At 35.8% G+C, this 22720-nt stretch overlaps 1 protein-coding gene across 2 annotated transcripts in view; it reads left to right on the top strand.

Moving 5' to 3' along the window:
• The window catches only part of PDS5A (PDS5 cohesin associated factor A), a 146815-nt gene that overhangs the window by 107039 nt on the left and 17056 nt on the right, over positions 1-22720 (top strand). For both annotated transcript variants that reach the window (XM_072620540.1, XM_072620539.1), the window contains exons 21-28: positions 170-328; positions 1418-1486; positions 2432-2568; positions 9799-9922; positions 10221-10425; positions 11048-11162; positions 21050-21182; positions 21699-21818. In XM_072620540.1, coding sequence (XP_072476641.1) covers positions 170-328; positions 1418-1486; positions 2432-2568; positions 9799-9922; positions 10221-10425; positions 11048-11162; positions 21050-21182; positions 21699-21818 — 1062 coding nt within the window. The remainder of the gene's footprint in view (positions 1-169; positions 329-1417; positions 1487-2431; positions 2569-9798; positions 9923-10220; positions 10426-11047; positions 11163-21049; positions 21183-21698; positions 21819-22720) is intronic.

The following is a 22720-nucleotide window of genomic DNA, read 5'->3' as shown; positions in this document are numbered from 1 at the left end:
TCATATTTTTATTTGATTGCCATTAAGGAACTGTGTCCATATTAGAAAATTGTTGTGGAAAATTGAAGAGGGTTTTGGTTTATTCCATCCTCCACTAGTCTGTCAGCATGGCACTGAATGTTAGTTATTATACCACTAAATTTTCATTTCTGTTATTTTATTTTCCCAGCCTCTCAGTAGGAGTCTGAATGCAGATGTTCCAGAGCAGCTTATAACCCCATTGGTTTCATTGGGCCATATTTCCATGTTAGCACCAGATCAGTTTGCTTCCCCAATGAAATCTGTAGTAGCAAATTTTATTGTGAAAGATCTTCTAATGAATGACAGGGTAAGTATGTAATTTTTAAAAAATGTTTTCCTTTTCTACTTTTTCATTTACACATTGCTTTTTTTTCATAAGCAAACGTGGTTTGATAATACATTTTTAAAAACAGGATCAAGTCATTGCTTTTATTTATGCTACTGTGCATGATTGTGCCATCGTTTTGAAATAGTCTACATTGGTGTGCCTCTTTCAGTTTTCCCCTTATTAGTTACAGAATACCTTCTAAAAATCCAGAACCTACTTGACTGAGAAAGAAAATGAGGTGAATAAATCAGAGAGTAAAGAAAATAGTCAGATCTCATTGTAATGAACTTCATGGACTGTTCTGTTTCTCTCATAGTGCTGAAATTTTGTTGTGTCACTTGTTGTTTGAAATAAATTGACTTGAGTTTAGATAGTTCTTTTTATACATCTTTAATCCCCATTTATTGTAATAAAAGTGCTCTTGACAGTCTTTAAAAATGAAATATTTTAAATAAAGTGAGAGTTCATTATTGAAAGGTAATTCTTCAATGAGTCATTTTCTAAAATGAATAATCCTTTCTTAGTGTGAAAAATCACTCAAATTTATAAGTCAAACTTCAGACTTTTGTCAAACAGACATCTTCCTTGTAAATGAGTTTGACTAATCTGTTTTTTCTCTTTATTCTGAAGGAAAAACCAGGAATAGCTCACTATTTCATACTGTACTTATTCCCTAACATGAAGTCTTTTGATCAGGAAAGGAAGGATTTTTTTTTTTTTTTTTTGGGAGGTGAGACCAAATGAAACAGTCACAGTGTGGGAAGACAGAAATGAGACTTGGGTCCCAGGCTGAAGATATCCATATCTGAAGCATCCAGAGAGTGATGGCTTGTGTTATTCATGCCTATCACTGTTGCTGAGTGAGGCCATAGGAGCAGGGAAGTAATTGGACTGTCTAGTATATTACTTGCTACCTAAATCCACAAGTTGAAGTACAAAACTTCAGGAATAAAGGACCTTTTAGTGCTCTAATTTCAAAGGGCTTAACTTTTTATAGCAAAAGGAACATGATAAAGCAAAGCACTAGAAAATGTTTCTTCTAAAATAAATTTATTCAAGTATCTACAGTCAACAGGTGAGAAGAATGGGAAATTATGGTCTCCAGATGAAGAAGTTTCCCCAGAAGTACTAGCTAAAGTAAGCACTCTTTTTATATTTCTTAGTGCCCTATGTCATAAATCAGTTCTTATTCACAGGTAAGATTTGATTCATTATATAAGCATTTTTCCAAGGAATATTTATTTTAAAACAGCTTTTTTACTAAAGGAATGATTGTAGAATCAGGGGTGCAAAAGATTTTCTAGGGACAACCCCCCTTTGAAGAACTGAGTAGAGGTAAAAGAGGCAAATCATTTGGGATTATTTCTGGATACAGATTATATATTCTCCCTTGATAATCTGTTTGAGTATGCATATCTGTACACTTTCGATTTCCTCATCCAGATCATTGATAAAATACTAAACAATAAGGAGCCCAGCATAAACCCATGGGAAGCCATTCAACATAACATCCAGGTTGATGTTAAGCTATTGATAACTATTGTTTTTCTTCACCTCTTCCATAAATGAAGACCCACCTAATCTAACATAGCTTCTTGGTGACATTTTTTTTTTCCCGAAGTAGAATAAAACTTATCTTTTTCTTTTAAAACCTACACTCCAAAAAGAGAAAGAGAGCCTTGGAAAATTTCTTTTTTTTTTTTTTTTTTTGGTATGTTTGGGAGATTTTTTGGGTTTGGGGTTTTTTTAAAAATATCGCATATTTCTGTGTTGTAAACTTCAAGATTTAAACCTCCTTTGCAACAAAGGAAATCATTTCAATGAAAATTGCTGCTCATTAACTATCTTTAACATTGTATATAGTATTTCTTGGACCTTTCTTTCATAGAATTTGAAAACAATAGATATGTGATTAAACAATCTGTGAATTATACCTGGATCCTGGTTTGTGAAAAGTTATGTTATAAGGACAAACAAAGCAGTTGCCACAACTGAGATGACAATAAGAAAAACCAGCTTTGATGCATTTATCCATAATAACTCCATGTTGGCAGTATATTGTAGCTTCTTCATATTTTATAGGTTCAAGCAATTAAGCTTCTGGTTCGATGGCTATTGGGGATGAAAAACAACCAGTCTAAGTCTGCCAATTCAACTCTCCGGTTACTATCAGCAATGCTGGTTAGTGAAGGTGACCTGACGGAACAAAAGAGAATCAGGTAAAGATTTTTTCTCATTTCCAACTTGTTAGCTACATTATCTTTGAAAGCTATACAACTTATAAAATAAACTGTAGAATACGTTTGCTGCTAAGACAGTAGAAGTGAATATGGACCTTAGAAAGATTTTTCTTATGAGGTTTGTTAATAAGACATATATTGACAAACAAAATCTGTTTTTGTCTGACTTGTCAATGGAATAGCTTGGTGCTAATTGTAAAGAATGTTATTTAGTCTGTCTTACCATTCTATGTCATTAGATATGTAAGTGACTAGGAATGTATTGACATGTGAGAGAGCCAGCTTTGTAGCCTATTCATACCATGTGGAAAGAAAATTAAAGACTTAATGACTTGGCCTAGGGCCCCCCTTATTCCCTCCACCCCCCCAAAAAAAGGTGGCTACTACATAAATTAAAATCTACCAATTTGATGCAGTACCCAGGGGTACCAGGGAGATAAAGAACAAAGATGAGAAAAAAGAGGAATGATTTGACCAGGCCTAGAGTTATAACATAAAATAGTAGCTATCAAGTTCTCTGACACTGGACTGAAAACAGGAAAGTAGACTCTTGGAATAAATTTGGTTAATGGTATTTAGAACATAATACATATAGTAGTTTTGTGCTGAGCAAAGCTAAGAATGAAAATCATTGCATAGGGTCTTACCAGTCAAACAAAACCACAGGTAGCAATTTGGTGGGAAATATTTATTAGATCAACATATAAGACAATAATAAATTCCAGATGGATCAATATTTTAAAAGTTATTTTCAAAGTATCAGAGAAACATTGAAAGCTGGTTTTTGTAGTTATGAATGGGAAGCTAGTTTTAGTCATCTTTAAATGTAGAAATAAAATCGGGAGAATCAGGGATTTGTTAGTCTATCACTGTGACAACTTCTTGTATAGGACCATCCTGTCCATGATTTAGTAATGTTTTAAGGATCTCAAACTATCCTCACAACAGATTGGTGGCTCATAATAGTTAATTGCCTTATCTAAACTCACATAGCTAGGAAATGTCTTATATAGTATTAAGCACTAAAAGGTTTAGAATTTATTGAGTTTGTAACTCAGTTTTTAGATTATCATGATTTATCTAGTTACAGATAAATATAAATATTATAAATGTTATAAATATGTATAAATATACTATATAAGTATTATAATATATAAATATTAAATATGTTACATATTTAATATAATATATAAATCCATTGTACAAATATATAGTGAATTGAATATATCATATAATATCTATAAATATATATAACATACTCAATTTTTAGATTATCATGATTTATCTAGTCATAGATAAATACAATTATACATATCTATTATGTATATACATAATACAAAAATATATAAATTAAACATATTACATAATATAACATAATAATGGTAAATATATAAAAACACTATGATATATGAATATAAGTTATATATAATTATAAATATTAAATATAAAATATTATAGAGAGCAAGACAGGTTTTAATTTTTTTCTGAATTTTAGCACTATCCAACTTAATTTTCTTTTTTCCCTAATATTTTCTTGATTTCTGTCCTGTTACATTTGCTGAGAATCTAGCCTCTTGCCCCTGTTCAAGTTTCTCATGTCAGCTTTGTCCATTTATCTGACTCGGTGCTATGTTGAGGACTTGAGACACTGGGATGGGAGTGCCTGGTGGCAGTGCATATTATAGAGCATTCCAGCACCCTGGGAATAGAAAGGGGACCAATACAACATATCAGGACAAGAAGCACAGGGGAGGAATGTGTCCCAGGAGATCCCTGAACTAGTGCGGGACACAGGAAAGAGGCCGACAGCTCTGTGTCTCATGACCCAGATCCAAGGTGGGGAGGAATGGTCATGAGCTAACAAGTTGAGTACTAAGGAACAAGTTCAAGAAACATAGTGTTATAGCTCTGAGCCTGGGGCAGAGCAGCAGCTCATTTCTAACCTTTAGCTCAGCATATAAATCTGCAAGGGTATTAACCAGGGCAGGAGATAAAAGACCAAAAGGGAGGCAGCAGTCCAGTGGTTCTGAGCCTGCAGAATTTTCCATTAGCTACTGCAGAGCCCCTCAACTGGCTGATAGTAGCTGAGTCCATCAGCAGTCCATGGAAACTCAACCACATCCATAATCCACATCCACACAGGACAGTGAACAAACCTGTCTCCAGATCACACCACTTTGGGAGCACTCAAAACTTGTAAGTCCCCAGACTGAGCTGTAAAAGCAGCAGAAGGACATACAAGGACATAAGCTAATGCCAGACCACCAAAATCCCAAGCCCTGCACCCTATAAAATAAGCAGAGCCCAGGCCTAAAATGAAGTCCAAAGTCAGGAAGTAGGCTGGAAGAATGAACGAATAAAAAAAAGAACCCAACCATAAAGAGTTACTATGGTGACTCAAGACACAGAAGAAGACGACTATGACTTGAAAATAAGTACAAATAAATCCTCGAAGAAAAAAATGGAGATCTGGCACAAATCCAATAAGATTTCCTAGAGGTTGTCTTTTTTTTTTTTTACCAAAAAAAAAAATTTTTTTTAAATGCAAATGAGAATAATAGAAGAAAAATAGGAAAAGAAAAAAATTAAAAGAGAATTAATAGCTTGGTAAAAGAGGTACAAAACCTTATCAAAATAAGAAACTTCTTGAATATTAGCATTGGCTAAATGACTCCTTGAGACATTAAGAAAGAACCTAGGTACCACATTTCAAGAAATGAAAGAAAACTGCCCAGATATGTTACAACCAAAGGGCAGTGTTCCACCCCAGGGCCCATACCCCCAGAAAAAACTTTGCATAGAAGAAGAAAAACAAAAATTTAAGCAAATTCTTCTGACTTGTCTTTGTACAATGCCTGCCCACAGAGAAAGTGCTTAATAAATGCTCATTGATTGATTGAGTCACTTACTGACTGTAACTGAGACTGTTTGTAACACTCTATACTTGTAGTTCCCCACTTCTCCAACAGTAATAGGAAAATAGATTACCTCATCTCTTCTGAAGCGAAGATTAGTTACTAGTATAATTATGTAGCATTCGTTCAGTTTAGGTTTTTTTAAATGCTTTTCATTTACATTGTTGAAGTTACTGTTCATATTGTGTTCTTTTTTTACTTATACTTGAGTTTATAAGTATTTCCATGTTTCTCTAAATACTTGAATATTTGTAATTTCTTACTGTTGAAATTTCATTACATTGTTGTACAACAGTTTGTTTAGCTGTTCCCTAATCGGTTGATATCCACTGTTTCCATTTCTTAAATGCTTCCTGCCCCCACCCAGAATATGCAGTTATTGCTCACTTGCCATCAGAAGTTAAATTTGTTTTTTTAAAAAAGACTTTTTCTTCATATTTACAAATTGAAAATGGCTCTTTTAAGCAATCTTTTTCCTCTTCTCGTATCATCAGCGCTTAGTATATAGTAGGTACTTAATGTGGATTGATTTTTATATATTTAAATCACAGAAATTAAAATATGTACGTTACTTGGACCAAATAGAAGTAATGCACTTCTTGGTTTGTTAGTTTTGTTTTGCTGCTTTTTAAAAAAAATTTAAAGTTTTATTGGTATCTTTTGTTTTTGTCTTTTTTTTTTTCTGAATATATTCTCCTCCCCAACTTCACACCACCATCCCACCTCCAGCCATCCCTTTGAACAAAGATAACCTTATCTTTTTTTAAAGGGGTGGGGGTGGAGGGAGGAGTCCAGCAAAAATAACCAGCCTTTGAAACTGATAGTGCATTCTTTGCCTCATAACCATCACCCTTCCTCTCCACCCCCCACCTTCAGCAAAGTAGGGAAGGAGGAGGTATATTTTCTTTTCAACATATATTTAACAAGCACATACTGTGTTCCAGGGTACTGTATAGGGCCTGAGAATAGTTCCTATGTTCAAAGAGCTCACACTTTATTCGAAGCAAACAATGTATACACACATAACTATATGAAACACAGGCAGAATAATTACAAAAGGAACTGGGGAGCTCTGGCAACTGAGACTATTGGCAGAGAAAAGTGTCCTGTAGGAAGTAACCTTTGAGATGGCTACTTTTTTTTTTTTTAATCTGCTTTTTACGTAGCTGAAGTCAGTGTCTGTATTGGGATTTGTTTATTTTTTAGTTTTGCTGGTTTCTAAAACACTTTAAAAGTTTTTATTTATATTCTTTTCTATTCTTTCTATTGATAATTTTTTCCTTTGTGGTAACATTCCATTCTCTTCTTTAAAAATACCTCTCAATCCACACCATCCTCCCACTCTTTCAGCAGAAAACTTCATACTTTACCAACAAAATATTGGCCATTCACTCTAGTCTCTTATGTACATCTCTAACGTACAACCTGTTGACATCATTCCCCCCTTTCTTCTCCATTACTTGCTAACTCCATTGAAAACCCAATATTACTTATCAAAGCAGACCCCCTTATTTACATTGTCTCATCCCTTCCCATCTTCTTCTGTAGACTGTCCCCACACTATCATCCCCTTTTTTTCTCTAATCTGTAATCTTGCCCTCCTGTCCAAATGACTTGTTTTCTACTCCCTACAAATACATCCAGATCTTTTATCTGCTTTTATCCTAGAACTCTTTCCCCATAAGCTTGGGTCCTAGACCTTCCTTTTTCACAGCTTCTCTCTCCTTGAGTAATCCTGCTTCCACCTTCGTTAGTCAATTTAAATTGCTTACTTCATTGCCATATCTGACCCTGCTTTCTGTGGTCTCCTCCTGGGCACTCCCTCCCTTGGGTTTTAGTGACAATGTTTTCTTCTTGTCCTCCTGCCTGTCCCACATCATGATCTGTCTTTTCTGAAATCATCCACATACCCCAAAGCTCTTTGTTACCTTTCTCTTCAAACTTCCATGTGTTTTTTATTCTTTCTGTGTCATTGATTTTCAGATATATAGAGCCATCCCACCATTACCACCTATTTATTAGACACTTAAAACTCTATGACCCATAAACATTTCCGACTAAACATAGCTAAATAACTCTGTAGTCCTACATCATCAAATTAATGGATGTTTACATTATAAGTCACATAGATACTTTAAACTCAACATGTTTAAAAAAGAACTTATTCTTAGCTTCCCTATTTCTTTAGAGTACAAAATGATATTTCCAGTCAAATAGGTTCCTGTCCTTGCAATCAAGGTTAACTCTTCACTCTCCTTCACTCTATGTATCCTGTTAGTTTTCAAGTGTTATTCTATCTCCAGGACATCTCTCACATTCTTCCTCCACTCCACTCAAACCACAACCACATTAGTTCAGGACCTTATCACATCTCACCTGTATTTCTGCAGTTAAGAAAATCTTAATTGGTTTCCCTGCCACCAGTCTCTTATCCAATCCATCTTCCATGCAACTGCCAAACTGATATTGTGTGTGTGTGTGTGTGTGTGTATGTATGTGTATGTGTGTAGCTCTTACTGTGCTGCTGCACTGCTCATTATGTTCCAACAGCTCCCTCTTACCTCTAAAATCAAATACAAACTCAACTCCTTCTTTTGACATTAAAGCTCTTAGCAACATGATTCTAGCCTCTACCTGTGGAGGTCATAACCCTTCTTCCATGACTTCCTATCCCCTACAATTATATCCACACAGGATACAACCAGTTCACTAAAGAGCTGTTAACTGCATCTTTTGGTAGTTTAAGGATAGCATTGTAGCACTTGATCTCAGGTAACAGATATAATCACTCGGAAGAGTACAGCCTAACAATCTACATAGGAAAGCAGAATGTCTTTTTTCTTGATTGAATCACAGTAAGATAGATAGCTCATTAAAGTAGCCTTTTTAGCATATAGTTATTGTAGCAACTGAAGATGGATACTTACCTGGCCCCCCAAATTGAAGTGGTGAAAAATAGCTAGGTAGAGTGTTTTCATGAAGTGATTCAGCACTTTCAGTGACCCTAAGCTGCTCTTCTTGAAACAGAAATCCAATCTTTTTATCACTCATGTTCTGCTGGCACTTTATATAAAGTAGAGTTGACCTCTTGTTCTCACAGGATATGCCAACAAAGCACAAGCTCTTGAGGCAATACCATGGTGAGAAGATTTTAAAGGATAGGTTAAGTAACAAATTGTTCCAGATTCCTGAGTATCAACTTTTACGTGTGGAGAGGGTTATGAACATGAAGCAGGGACTAAATTCCTTAGTCATGGCAAACCTCCGCCCATATCACAGTAATACTCCATGTTTGAGAACTATAGAACACTACACCCTTTAAAAAAATTTGCTGAGATACAAAGGGTACTATAGATGTCATTAGTAAATAAGTTACAACTTTTAAATGTACCATTACAGTGATTACAGGCATCCAAGAGGTTATGTAAAAGGTTATCCCAGAAGTGTATGAAATGGAGGTAATAAGAACTCGATATAATAAATTGATAGTTTAGCTGCTGCACTGGTCACCATGTGACACCTTTTTACACCATATTTAAAAAGACAAAATCAAAACCTTAGCGGATCAGTGAGTCGGTTCTTTTGATAATTTATGAAAAGACACGGGCAAGAGCCACCCGTGAGAAAGTGTGTCTGCAGTGAAGTTTTCACTGACGACTGCGTCAATCAGATCGTGGGCCCACTGAAGTTTAAAGAAAGAAAGCACCATCAGGCCTAATACAACGCTGCCTCTTCATGTTTATTGAACTGCCATTTTCTGCAGAAAACTGGATGACACAGAACAAGAAAGCAGTGCTAGTGAGGAGCTGACACGCGGAAGACAAAACCAATGTGATGAGCACAGTAATGAGACGTTCTGTCTGCCACGTTCGTGAAAAATAACCATTCAGCTCAATTTATTCATGTCGTTAAGTATTGACATGGCAAATGCTCAAAGACAGGAGATGGTTACATAAAAAGTAGATTGGAGACTTTGGAAGGAATTGCATTTTTGGCCAAGTTAGAGGTTGGTTATTCTAGCAGAAGAGTACATTTAAAAAAACTAAAAATTGAATGTAAAAAAATCTAGATTTAGAGGTCTTTACATAAAACAGGCATTCTTGGTTGTAATGGAAGATGTAAGACAACATAGTTGTAATGAAATTAGTAGCAGCAGTTAAAGCAAGGCCTTAACGATTTGTTTCACTCACATTGGATAGATAGCACTCAGTGAGTTACTTTATAATAGAAATTTTCCACAAGTGTTTTAAAAGAAAAATTTCTTATTTCTTTTTTATTCTTTATTCATTTATAGTAAATCTGATATGTCTCGTTTGCGACTGGCTGCTGGTAGTGCCATAATGAAGCTTGCTCAGGAGCCTTGTTACCATGAAATTATTACACCAGAACAGTTCCAGCTCTGTGCACTTGTTATTAATGTAAGTAACAATGCAGTGATATTATTAAGAAATAAATTACATAATTGAGTTGGAATGTGTTACAAAAATTGATTGCTGTATATTATAACCTGACCCAATTAGACATTCCTACAAATAACTGAAAAGTACATTTTCTTCCACTTGGTAAACAAACAGATAAATCATTTAAAGCTAATTTATCATGATTGATCATTTTAAGTCTAGAGAATTTTCTTTCAGCAGGCAAAAGCATTAATAGTTCATCCTAGTTGGATTTTTTATGTTTGTGTAATTTTGTTTTGTTTTTCTGCTGCTGTAGGACGAGTGCTACCAAGTCAGGCAGATATTTGCTCAAAAGCTGCACAAGGCTCTTGTGAAGTTACTGCTCCCATTGGAGTACATGGCAATATTTGCCTTGTGTGCCAAAGATCCTGTGAAAGAGAGAAGAGCCCACGCCCGACAGTGTTTGCTGAAGAACATCAGCATACGAAGGGAGTATATTAAACAGAACCCCATGGCTACTGGTTAGTAACGGCACCAAAGGGTATCAAAAGCATACTTTTTGAAGGCTTTATTTTCATTGTTTTCAAAATGTCAAGTTGCATTCTTTCTCTTTTTCATAGTATTTCATACCTGGTTTGGTTTGGTTTTTGTTTTGTTTTGCTTTGTTCTTGTTTTGTTTTGTTTTTGTCTCTTAGGATTGAGACATGGAAATATATCTTACCAGTCTGATGACATTTGAGGAGAGAAATTTATCTGACTGTAGGCTTCAGTATTTTCTGAAAATGTGCCATAAGTTTAGATAGAGTGTATTTAAAACTACCCTTATATTCCCTAAATATGACTAAAATTCTGACTACTAAATCTTAATTGTAACAACACTGTGTGTGCGTGTGTGTGTGTATATATATACATATATACATACATACATAAATGTATATATATTTCTTTTGACTGTTCATAACTTTCCCACTAACCTTTTTTGAGACCTTGGAAAAATCTCTATAGGTATGCTAGTGATTTCCTTCACTACAAAATGGAAATAATATTTTATCTAATTTGGAAATGAATATGAAATGCTTAGGACTACAAAGAAAGAAGAGGTATATAAAAACAGTCTTTATAGTTTTATTATTTTCATTTTAGAAAAGCTCTTATCCCTGCTGCCTGAATATGTAGTTCCATATATGATTCACTTGCTGGCACATGACCCAGATTTTACAAAACCTCAAGATGTTGATCAACTTCGTGATATCAAAGAGTAAGTGTTATTCTCTTCAAGAATTCTAAGGTAAAAAAAGAAATCTGTCCTCAAAAAGATGAGATGTGTTCCACAGGTTGCCATTTTTGCAGAGAGTCTTTTTATACTTTTATTTATTTACCCAAGATATTAAAACCTTTAAAAGTTTATATCAGCTTATCCAAAACAGGGATTAATTGAAAGCACTTGTCACTCCCTACCAACTGGCTACCTTATTGTTTCCAAATTAAAATAATTTGCTAATTTTACATTAATTGGTGTTATGAGAATCAAATGAAAGAACATATATAAAGCACTTTTGAAAACCTTAAAACACCATATTAATGCAAGCTACTGTCATGAATTGTTTATTGTTGGTCATTTGTGTTGAGTTCTTTCTGTATCTAATCTATTAAGCCTGCTAATTAGGATCTCATGATTTTTGAAGCAGCTTTTTTCCTTTTTTTCGCATTTCCAGTTTTTCTTTTGAATTCTTTTCTTTCATTAGAATTTTTGCCTAGATACTTTGAAGTATCTACTTCTCACCTGGCATATAATTTAGTTTCATTTACTTCAAGAAAATTATATCAGTACACTTTTTCAAAATTGTTGCATATTTAATTTTGTCATGAATTCCTGCTGGTTTTAGTTGCCAAAATTACTTTAGTAGTCTCATGGAAGTTATGGAATTGGATGGGACTTTTCATTTCTTGAATATCTCTAACATGTAGACATCCATCCAGGACTGGGGAACCTGGTCCTCTAGATTCTCACATGCAGCCCTTTGACTGAATCTAGACTTCACAGAACAAATCCTTTTATTAAGATCCCCAAGTCACTCCCAATGACATCTATTTTTCTTGACCATTTTACAATGCCTCTGGAACCTTGAACCTCTTTGTTCTTCTCAGATACCATACCTTATTGTCCTTAGTCATCTATGTGCATATTTGTAGTTCTTATATAGTTTTTAGCAAGTTATAAAAGACATTGGGAACATGGTTACCACCTTCATATACCTGAAGGTCTCTCATACAGGAAAGGGTAAATGTATTCTGTGTTGGATGCCTGACTTTGCTTCTGAGAGCAGAATATTTTACAACTTTGGGGAGCCAGATTTGAGTCATTTAAAGAATTTCATAGCAGTTGAACTGTTGAACAGAGGAGTGGTCTGCCTCAAACAGATACTGTGTCACCATCTGCATTACATTGTATGTTGTAGTGGGGATGCCTGCAGCATCTGTTGGAAGGCTAAATGAGGTCCCTTAAGGTCCCTTCATCCACCAAAGTTCTGTTTTTATGTATTCTGCCTTGAACTATAAGTTCTTTGAGGCCAAGAACTTTCTTAGTAACAACTCAGTGGAGGCTAGTTACTTAGTATATCTTTTTTTTTTTTTTATACACAGAGAGTCAAGCTTTACTTCTATAACATTAACAGTTATAAAGACATGTAACACTGATATATCACTTTAAGGTTAGCAAAGAGGTTTACATCTATTATTTTATTAAATACATTTCTTTTGGAGCTCCATAATAGCTCTCTATACAAGATACTATCATTATTCCCATTTTACAGATGAGGAAACTTAGAGGAAGCTAAGAGAGGTTCAGTAACTGACCTGGGATCTCATAGCTAGTAATTGTTTGAGGCAGGATTCAAGTTGAGTTCCTTTGGACTCTGAGGACATTTCTCTTCCCACTGGGCCGACTTTGCAGTAATAGCAACAAGAACGCCGATGACAGTTAACGTTTATGTAGAGCTTTTAGGTTACAGATGCGAGCACACTATTGGCAGAACAACGCCCCCAGGTAAATGAAAGACAAGTATAATAATCACCCTACTTTCTGCCAAATGTCTCCATAATCATCTCTGGGTTTTTGATACTTAGTATATCTTGACCAATTAATTTCCTAGTATGACTTCTTTCTTATGAAGTTCTTCTCTAACCTAAATTATCTCTTTAAGTTTCCTTTTCATGGAGTAGCTGAAGGTAGAATTTGGTTTTATCCCACAGGAGTCACTTGTCTTCTGGTTTTTCCTTTGCCTTATTTAGATGGTAAGCTAGTGAATTTATCTTTTCTAGGTTCTTTTTAACTCCCAGATTACTTTGTCAGTAAATACCCTTTTCAGGTTTTCTTGCCACTTGAATTATGGTATTGTTCAAACAATGAAAAGATATTATATTGAAAGAAAAGATCCCAGTTTTGTCCTGTTCTTCAAAAGATAAAAATAAGTAAACTTTTCACTCTGCTGACATCTTTATGTGTATTTTTTTTTTAAATTTTTAACACAGTTCATATCACATAAAACAATTCCAGCTTTTGGTCAGGTGATACTTCTTTTAAAGCATTTACAATATAGACCACAAACGAATTTTTTTTTAACATTAACCAACGGAGACACAAATAATAACTATGTTGCTAACTTCACAAGCCCTGGACCTAACTGTCTCCACACTATTACTAAGAATTAAAGGACCCTAACTTATCGTTGTTGGTCTAAAGTCCTAAGCCTGATAGCTTAATTTTAGACTTAACCTTGGATGTTCCCCTACTGACAATCTATAATTTAATAGATCTGGTATTAAGTTTACAAACCTTTTGACTATAGGAAATTACCACTAAGAGTAGGGACATTGCAGGGAAACAGTATCTCCCCAACTTCATGTCAGTTCCAGGCAGGAGTAGATTGTCAACTTGCATTCAGCCAGGCTTAAAGTCTGCCAGGTGTCAGTGGGGAAACTGAGTCAGGAGAATCCTACCTCAGCCCAGGCTGAACAGCCGCTCTCCCACCCTTCCCATGAGATCACCTTTTGCAGTTCATACCAGCATCTCACAGGCTTACTGGCATCATGGAGTGAAGGCTCAGACCGTCTTTCTTGCTATCCATACCTGGAGTTAGACTCAGAAGAACGGTCAGTTAATAGTCCCATAGAATCTTAAAATAGCAAGTTCTAATAATCAGGTTTCAGATATAATAATCTTACATTGGCTAAGGAACATCTTTTGAGGCAAGTCTTAAGTGGCTTACATGGCTTTCTATACATATTCTAGTTTCTGATTAAATAACAATCATAAAATCAAATTTACCATTAAAACATTAACTTTTCCATCAACGCCAAATTTTACCTGAAGTTACCTACCTCTAGGAAACTTAGACTATCCCCAAACTAAAGATGTCTCTGATTTAGTCTCAGTAATTAATTCAGTCGATTGTTTTCATACCAATGGCTTTTACATCACTTTGTAACATGTCCAATTTTTCTCCCCATCTCTCCCCTCCCTCCACCCCCTAATACCTTGCATTCTGATTACTCCTTCCCTCAGTGTACCCTCCCTTTTATCACACTCCACCTTTCCCTTATCCCCATCTTCTCTCTTTTCTTGTAGGGCAAGATAAATTTCTGTACCTCATTACCTGTGTTTCTTATTTCCCTGTTATATGCAATAATAATTCTGAACATTTGTTTCTAATACTTTGAATTCTAACTTCTCTCCCTCTCTTCCTCCCTACCCATCCCCACTGAGAAGGCAAGCAATTCAGTACAGACTAAATATGTGTCGTTTTGCAAAAGACTTCCATAATAATCATGTTGTATAATACTAACTATATTGCCCTCTGTCCTACCCTATCCCCCCTTATTTTTTTATTCCCTCATTTGACATTGTCCCTTCCCAAAAGTATTTATTTCTAGTTACTCCCTTCTCCCATTTGCCCTTCCTTCTATCATCCCCTCACCCCACTTGTCCCCTTCTCCCCTATTTTCCTGTAGTGTAAGATAGATTTTCATACCAAATTTAGTGAGCATGTTATTCCCTCCTTAAGCCATATGTGAAGAGAGTAAGCTTCACTTTTCCCCTCTCCCCTTCTCCCTTTTCTCCACAACTGAACAAGATTTTTCTTATCTCTTATGAGTTATCACTTGCCCTGTTCCATTTCTCCCTGTCTCCTCCCAGTATTTTCCTCCCTCACCTCTTAATATTTTTTTTTATGGATATCATCTTTTCTGATTCAACTCAGCCTGTACTCTGTGTATGTGTGTGTGTGTGTGTGTGTGTGTGTGTGTGTGTGTGTGTAATTCCTCCACCTACCCAAATACTGAGAAAAGTCTCAAGAGTTACAAATATTATCTTTCCATGAATTGTAAACAGTTCCACTTCAGAGACTCTTATGATTTCTCTTTCCTGTTCATGCTTCTCTTGATTCTTGTGTTTGAAAGTCAGATTTTCTCTTCAGTTCTGATCTTTTCATCATGAATACTTGAAAGTCCTCTGTATCATTGAATGACCATTTTATTCCCTTGAAGTATTATACTTAGTTTTGCTGGGTAGGTGATTCTTGGTTTTAATCCCAATTCCTTTGACCTCTGGAATATCCTATTCTAAGCCCTTTGATCCCTTAATGTTGAAGCTTCCAGATCCTGTGTTATCCTGATTGTATTTCCACAGTACTTGAATTGTTTCTTTGTAGCTGCTTGCAGTATTTTCTCCTTGACCAGGGAACTCTGAAATTTGGCCGCAGTATTCCTAGGAGTTTCTCTCTTTGGGTCTCTTTCAGGAGGTGATCAGTGGATTCTTTCAATATTTATTTTGCCCTCTGGTTCTAGAATATCAGGACAGTTTTCCTTGATAATTTCATGGAAGATAATGTCTAGGCTCTTTTTTTGATCATGGCTTTCAGGTAGTCCCATAATTTTTAAATTGTCTCTCCTGGATCTATTTTCCAGGTCAGTTGTTTTTCCAGTGAGATGTTTCACATTATCTTCTGTTTTTTCAAACTTTTGGTTTTATTTTTTAACTGCTTGGTTTATCTCATTGTCATTCATTACCCAGAACTCAATTCTCTCTTTCAAAGAACTATTTTGTTCAGTGAGCTTTTGAACCTTCTCCTCCATTTGGCTCATTCTGCTTTTTAAAGCCTCCTTCTCCTCATTGGCTTTTTGGACCTCTTTTTCCAATTGAGTTAGCCCCTTTTTAAAGGTGTTATTTTGCTCAGCATTTTTTTGGTTCTCCTTTAGCAAGCTGCTAACTCACTTTTCAAGTTCTTCTATTGCCTGAGCCCATTTTACATTCACTTTGGAGGCATTGGAGGCAGAGGCCTTGACTTCCTCTGACAGTATGCCTTGTTCTTCCTCATCTGAAAGGAACCTTCACCAAGAAAGTAACCTTCTATGGTCTTATTGTTTTTCCCTTTTTTGGGCATTTTCCCAGCCAGTTACTTGACTTCTGACTCCTTTGTGAAGAGGAGGGTCCTATTGCCCCTCCTCTCTCCAGTACCATGTTCAAGGCTGAGATTTGACTCAGCTGCTCGATTTCCCCAGGCCTCACTGAGGGCTGAGGTTTAGATCAGCTGCTCCCTACTGCCAGAGGCTTTAAGCTGAGCTACCTGGACAATGGACCCAGGTTGCTTCCCAGCCACTGTAGCTGCCTGTAGCCTGCTGCTGCCACCTAGGGCTATTGCTGAAGGAACCCTGGTCCCCTCTCCCTCAGCTGGGAAAGCCCTCCCACACTGACCTTTGGAGCTTTCTTTGTCACTTGTGGGTTGAGGGATCTGGGACCCTCCCTGCTGGGAGTTCTGCCCTGGAGGTCTGTTCAGGTCCTGTTCCTCCCAGTGCCCCTAGGCCAGGGCTGGGCTCTGCTCCACCCAGCGCCCTGTGAGATAGACCATTCCTGTTGGCCTTCCAGGTTACCTTTGGCTGGAACCCTCTTTCACTCTGTTGTTCTGTGGCTTCTGCTGCTCTAGAATTTGTTGAGAATCATTTTTTTACAGGTATTTTGTGGGCTGTGCAGGAAGAGCTAGAGTGTATGTGTCTTTCTACTCTGCCATCTTGGCTCCACTCCCTCAAAATCTTTAGGTGTATATTTTTAAACCAACAGTAATTGAATATAAGTGTAACATGTTCTTTGACTTAATCTGGATCTTTACTTTTGTAAATTAAGGTAATTGAATTAACTTAAAAGCTGCATTTAGATTAAGAACACAGTCTTCTAATGAGATAATATTTTCCTCCAATAATTTAAGGGTACATTTCCAAATTGCTTTTATATTGCTTTACATTTTAAGCAAATTTATATAAAACTGAAGGTAGTCCTAGTGCAGTTGTACTGCACTGAAGATCATTTTAAGGCAATCAGGCCAACAGTGACTCTTGTTGTAATCAGTCAGTCTGTATTCATTTATGAAACACCACTGTGTTAAGTCCTAGGAATACAAATGGGGAAAAGACAGTTCCTGCTCTCAAAGAGCTCACATCCTAATGAAGGATGTCACCGTCTGTTATCTGGTAATAAGGGAAGAAATGTTATATTTGTGTCATAAACATATTAGAAATAATTTTTGCTTCAAAAAGTTCTAAACTAAAAATCTAGGATTGACTTTAAGAATAAATGTATTGAAAATCATTCACTAAAAATTAACTGTGTGCCAAGCACTCATTCTCCTAAGTGCTGGGAATACAAACAAGTGAGATAATGTCTGCACTTAAGGAGCTCCTATTCTAATTTGGGGAAACAGTGGATATAAGTTAAGCTGTAGGATAGATAGAAAAATCCCAAGGTCCTCATGTATATTGACAGAGTTAATAGTAGTGCCCAGGGATCTAGAAGATGAAAGGCACAACTCTTGGTAAGGCCTATTTGAGCATGAGGACTATATTAACTCCATTTTCATGGAGACACTGTGAGTAGCCTTGTCTGCCCCACAGCTGGTAGCTAGAGAAGAAAGATCCAGTATCATTCAAATTCAGAAAATTATCGGACAGATCCTCTACTGAAGTTGTTGCATTTTGATGGCACTCTCAGCTGAAATTCACATATTGGATGTAAATGTTACCAGAACTGTCATTCCTTCGAGCTTTTCCATTTCGGTTACATTCTGCACTGTCTTCCCTGAATCAGTAATACCATTCAACAAGTGTTTACCATCCGCTACTGTGTATGACACATTGTTCTAGTTACTGGTCCTACTGGGATAAGGAAATTACTTGTTGCCCACACTTAGGGAGCTTACCTTCTAAGCTGTGGAGGATGCACAGGGAAGTATAACATAGGGCATGATGTAATATGCAGAGAAAACATCCCAAGGAAAAGAGAACTGTTTAGGGCCACATCCACTCAGTTGCTAATGCCTGTTGATTCACTTGGTTGGGTGTGGCTTTTTTTTTTTTTTAACATTTTAAGTAAATTTTAAATTTAAAGGAAAATTTTGAATTTCAAAGAAAAGAAAAAGAAGAAAAAACAATCAACAAAAAAATCACCAATATAGGCCAAAAAAAATCTAGAAATACCTGTGATATTGCCAGGCTAGTTCAGGCGCTCCCTGTTTGCCTTAGGTCAGTCTCTCTGCACTTGTGCCTTTCTGGAATTGATCTGGCACATAGTTACCCCCCCGACAGTTTTCATTGACTCCATGGTAACTGTTGGATGACAAACATATAAAATCCTTGGTTTGTGACTTTTCATAGTTTAGCTTCAAACGAATTTGCCCACATAACTCTTTAGTCTAGCTCACTTTGCCTCGTAACACTTTCCAGATTCATCTTGCACTTCAGGTGTGCCCTCCACATACCTTCTGAAACTCTTCTCCTTAAGATCTGGTTTCATGAAGCCTGTTCTCATGTCCCTCCCTCTGTAGGTTTCTCATAGCTTTCTCTCTAGACCCGCTCCTTAACCCTTGTCAGATTATACCTTCCACCATACCTCTATTTGCAAATCTAATGGGTTTGAAGCACCTTAAGTGCAAGAACTGTGTGCCATTTTTTCACTTTTCTATCTATACTATTTAGCACGCTGCATTTTTACATAGTAGGCACCTAATAAATAGTTGACTTTTAAGTTTACTTGGGAAAGTGTTCAATTTGGCAAAAATTTATTAGATTCACATGTTTTGCAGAGATAGGTGAGGTTCTGGGGGGAGATCTGAAGTTTAAAGAACACAGTCCCTGCCCTTATGAAATGTGTAGTCTATTAGAATAATGTGAGACTGAAATAACTAGAAGACCAAACTGTTGTGTGATTATAGAGCAACAGAGTGCTGTACAAGGTCAAAAGAAAGAAATTAGGGGTTTAATGCCTCTTTAATAGAGGACGTTGGAGAAGGTAATAGTTGAGCTCTGCTTTAAAGCTGGTAGAAGTTCAACTGATGGAAATAGAGAAAAACCTTCCAAACCTAGGGAACAGAGAGCATAAGTGAGGAGGTGCTTTTGAGTTAAAAGCTTCCCCTGTAATAACAATTGTGCTTATAATTCACATTTATTAAATAGCAGGAGACAAATGATTTATACAGATATATATATATTATATACATATATAAGCTATTTTCAGAGACACCTATTATGTAATTATATGTCGACAAGTTATTTATTGAATACTTATTGGTACTCTACCATTAGTACTCAAGATACCCTTATTTTTCCAGCTAAGCTGAACATTTCAATTCTTTGTTTTAGGTTGTTAGCTCCTCTTCAAAGATTCTATAGCAAAGCTCATTCATGTTCTCAAGTAAAGATATTTGAAAAGAAACTAATAAAACTTCAAGAGATGGGCAGATCATTTCTAAGTTTAAGATTTTAGGGGGAGAACTTAGCATAATTATAGAGATTTGAAATGAATAAAAACTAAGCTGAACTACTAAATGTTTAGGGTTTGCTACTATTGTCATGGAAAAGGTAAGGTGTATGTTGAGGGTGATGGGACATCAGAAATTTAATAGTTGGAATATTTTAACTGTATCTTAAACTTTATTATTTTAATGTTCTACTTGAATATAATCAATCAAGTATTCAGCACCTACTACTCTGTAGGTGCTGTGGTCATATAGTTACAGTGGATTAAAAAATCTCTACTCAAAAAGAGTTGACATTCTAATGGGTTGGATAAGTACATGTATAAATACATGCAGAATCAATTCAAATTTATATAAGGTAGTTAAATATAAAGGTAATTTGAGAGAGAAGGCTTGAGCAGTTTGTATTAGGAAAGCTTCATGTAATAAGTTGTTCATGAGATGCATCTTGCAGAAAGATTCTACAAAGCATAAGTGAGGAGGGAATTATTTAATAGGATAGATAATAGTCCATTCAAAGGCACAAAGATGAAGTCGAAATGTGAGGAACAGAGAAAAGGACAATTTAGCTAGATCACATAATATAAAAGAGGTTTGAGTCCAGTCAGTCTGAGAGGCTAGGCTGGGAGCAGATTGTGAAGAGTTTTCAAAGCTAAGCAGAGGAGTTTATATTTGCTTCTAGAGGACAGAGTTCATTGGCAGCTGACATGGTCAAATATGCACTTAAAAGTCATTTTGGCAAGAGTGTGGAAGATTAGTTCAGGAACGAAGAGATGTATAGGAAGGAGAAAAATTAGGGGGCTCTTGTAATAATTTAAGTAACAGGGCCTGTAGTAGCTGTGTGAGTTAGGAGAAGAGGTCAGATTGGAGAGAAATTATGAAGGTAGAAATGACAGGGGTGGGGAGGGAGAGAGCAAAGTTTTGAAGATAATGCTAATGTTGCAAACCAGGGTAAGGGGGCCTAAAGGAATAGTGATGCCTTTGATAGAGGAATTTGGAAGAATAGGTAGATGTGGGGGGGGGAAGATGATAAGTTTTGTTTGTTTGGTTTTTTTGAGCAGTGTCTTATTCAGAAAATTACTTTTTTCCCTTAAAGGTTTTTATAAAATCAGTACAATTTTGTGTATTATATTCTAGAAGTAAGCATATTTTCTAAAATAATCTGTCTCTGATTTTTACAAACAAGGTAAGTGGGAAATCAGATCTCACTCCACAGGAATTTTGTCATAATATGTTTCCATTATGGATAGCCTACATAGTCACAGTGCCTCTGATATGTATACATGTGTGTATCAACCCATATCAGCCTACATCTTACATGTGTATGTATATAAAATTATTCAAGGTGCCTGTGGTTCATGCTTGAAGTTTTAATGACAAAGAATGAGAATAACAGCCACGCCTTTATGAAGAAGATGGCAGAAAACATCAAGTTAACCCGAGATGCCCAGTCTCCTGATGAGCCGAAGACTAATGAGGTACGTTCTTTTGGGGGCTTTTGTGTTTTACAAAGAGTGACAATTCTGTTTTTCTGTGGCCATTGACTCTCCTTTATCCTTTCTATTAAATCAGCAACTCTGATTTGGACAATATGAATGAAAGCTAGAATGGTGGGTTTTCTTGCTCTTCACTGTAAACATATCCTATCTTTACTGGATTCTTTAGTGCTGTGGGGAAGAAAAACGAAGTATGCTCTTCAGTTCAGGAGGAGCACCAGGTTAAATACCACCTCATTAGTGTGAGGCCCTAAATCAATCAGGTGACTTATAGACATCAATAAAATGGTGATCATTATTTATAAGAAAATAATTAAACATGTTAGGAGACTACTTCAGAAAGAAAATATGCTAAAACAGCAATAGAAACTGTTTTAGGCATCATGTTCAATGAGTAACTACATAAGTTTACTTTAATATTTATTGTTACTCGCTTTTATGGAGGTAGTACTGGTATTTTTGTACTCATGAAAATATTTTTATGTGTTTTTCCCTCAGAAACTTTACACAGTATGTGATGTTGCTCTTTGTGTTATAAATAGTAAAAGTGCTTTATGCAATGCAGATTCACCAAAGGACCCAGTCCTCCCAACCAAATTTTTCACTCAACCTGAAAAGGTAAGTTTTTCCTGCTTATTGAAATGACTTAAATTTAACTTTAGTTTCAACTCATTTCTCTTGCACTAGTGAGCAGAAGTTAGACCAGAAGCTTTCAAAGGAATGCCCTCCTTAAAATTAATTCATGGGCAGATTTTTATTTCTCTGTGGCATTTCTTGCAAAGCATGTTGTTATGCCATACAATTTGGAAAGATGAAAGTCAATATTAGTTCAGAGCAAGAAACAGATGTTTTCTATGCGAGGCCTCTTGTTTTTTTCTGAAGTATAAATCTTATAGGATGATGGCTTTATACTTTTCATATTCTGTTGAATTGTCCAGCTGTCGTTGACTAGTACTTTTGCTATCAAAAACGAGAATTAAAAAGAAAATAGCAATATAGTGATGAAGCGAAACATTGATTCATAATGTCCACCATTATAATAGGATTAATGTTCTTTATGTGTGAAATTTTCAGATGACTGAAGATTATCCCATTTACATACCAAAGCTTTTTTTTCCAGTTTTATTATTTGTTTTTACGTTACACACATTTGCAGATTACTCCACTTTATGAAAAGTCTCCTGTAACAAAGTAAAATATTTAACTAAAACTAATAATACGCTGATCTCAGCTGCAAGCACTTGCAGCATTTCACATCTCTAGCATTCCCCTCCCGATCTCCCTATTTTTAAAAAATTAATGGAAATTTATTTTCTCCCCTCCCATCATCCATCTCATTGGGGGAAAAAGGTAAATTTCTTGTAGCAAATATTCATAGTCAAGTAAAATACATTTCCTCAATGACTGATATAAAAATATGTCTCAGTTCTGTACCCTAAATCTGTTACCTCTCTATAATGAATAGTGTGTTTCATCATCAGCACTCTGGAATTATGAATAGCTTGTATTGATCATAGTTG

The sequence above is a fragment of the Notamacropus eugenii genome, chromosome 6 (assembly GCF_028372415.1).
Source record: "Notamacropus eugenii isolate mMacEug1 chromosome 6, mMacEug1.pri_v2, whole genome shotgun sequence".
In the NCBI taxonomy this organism is placed as follows: domain Eukaryota; kingdom Metazoa; phylum Chordata; class Mammalia; order Diprotodontia; family Macropodidae; genus Notamacropus; species Notamacropus eugenii.
Note: the sequence above shows the minus strand (reverse complement) of the source record. Positions and strands in the feature narration are given on the sequence as shown.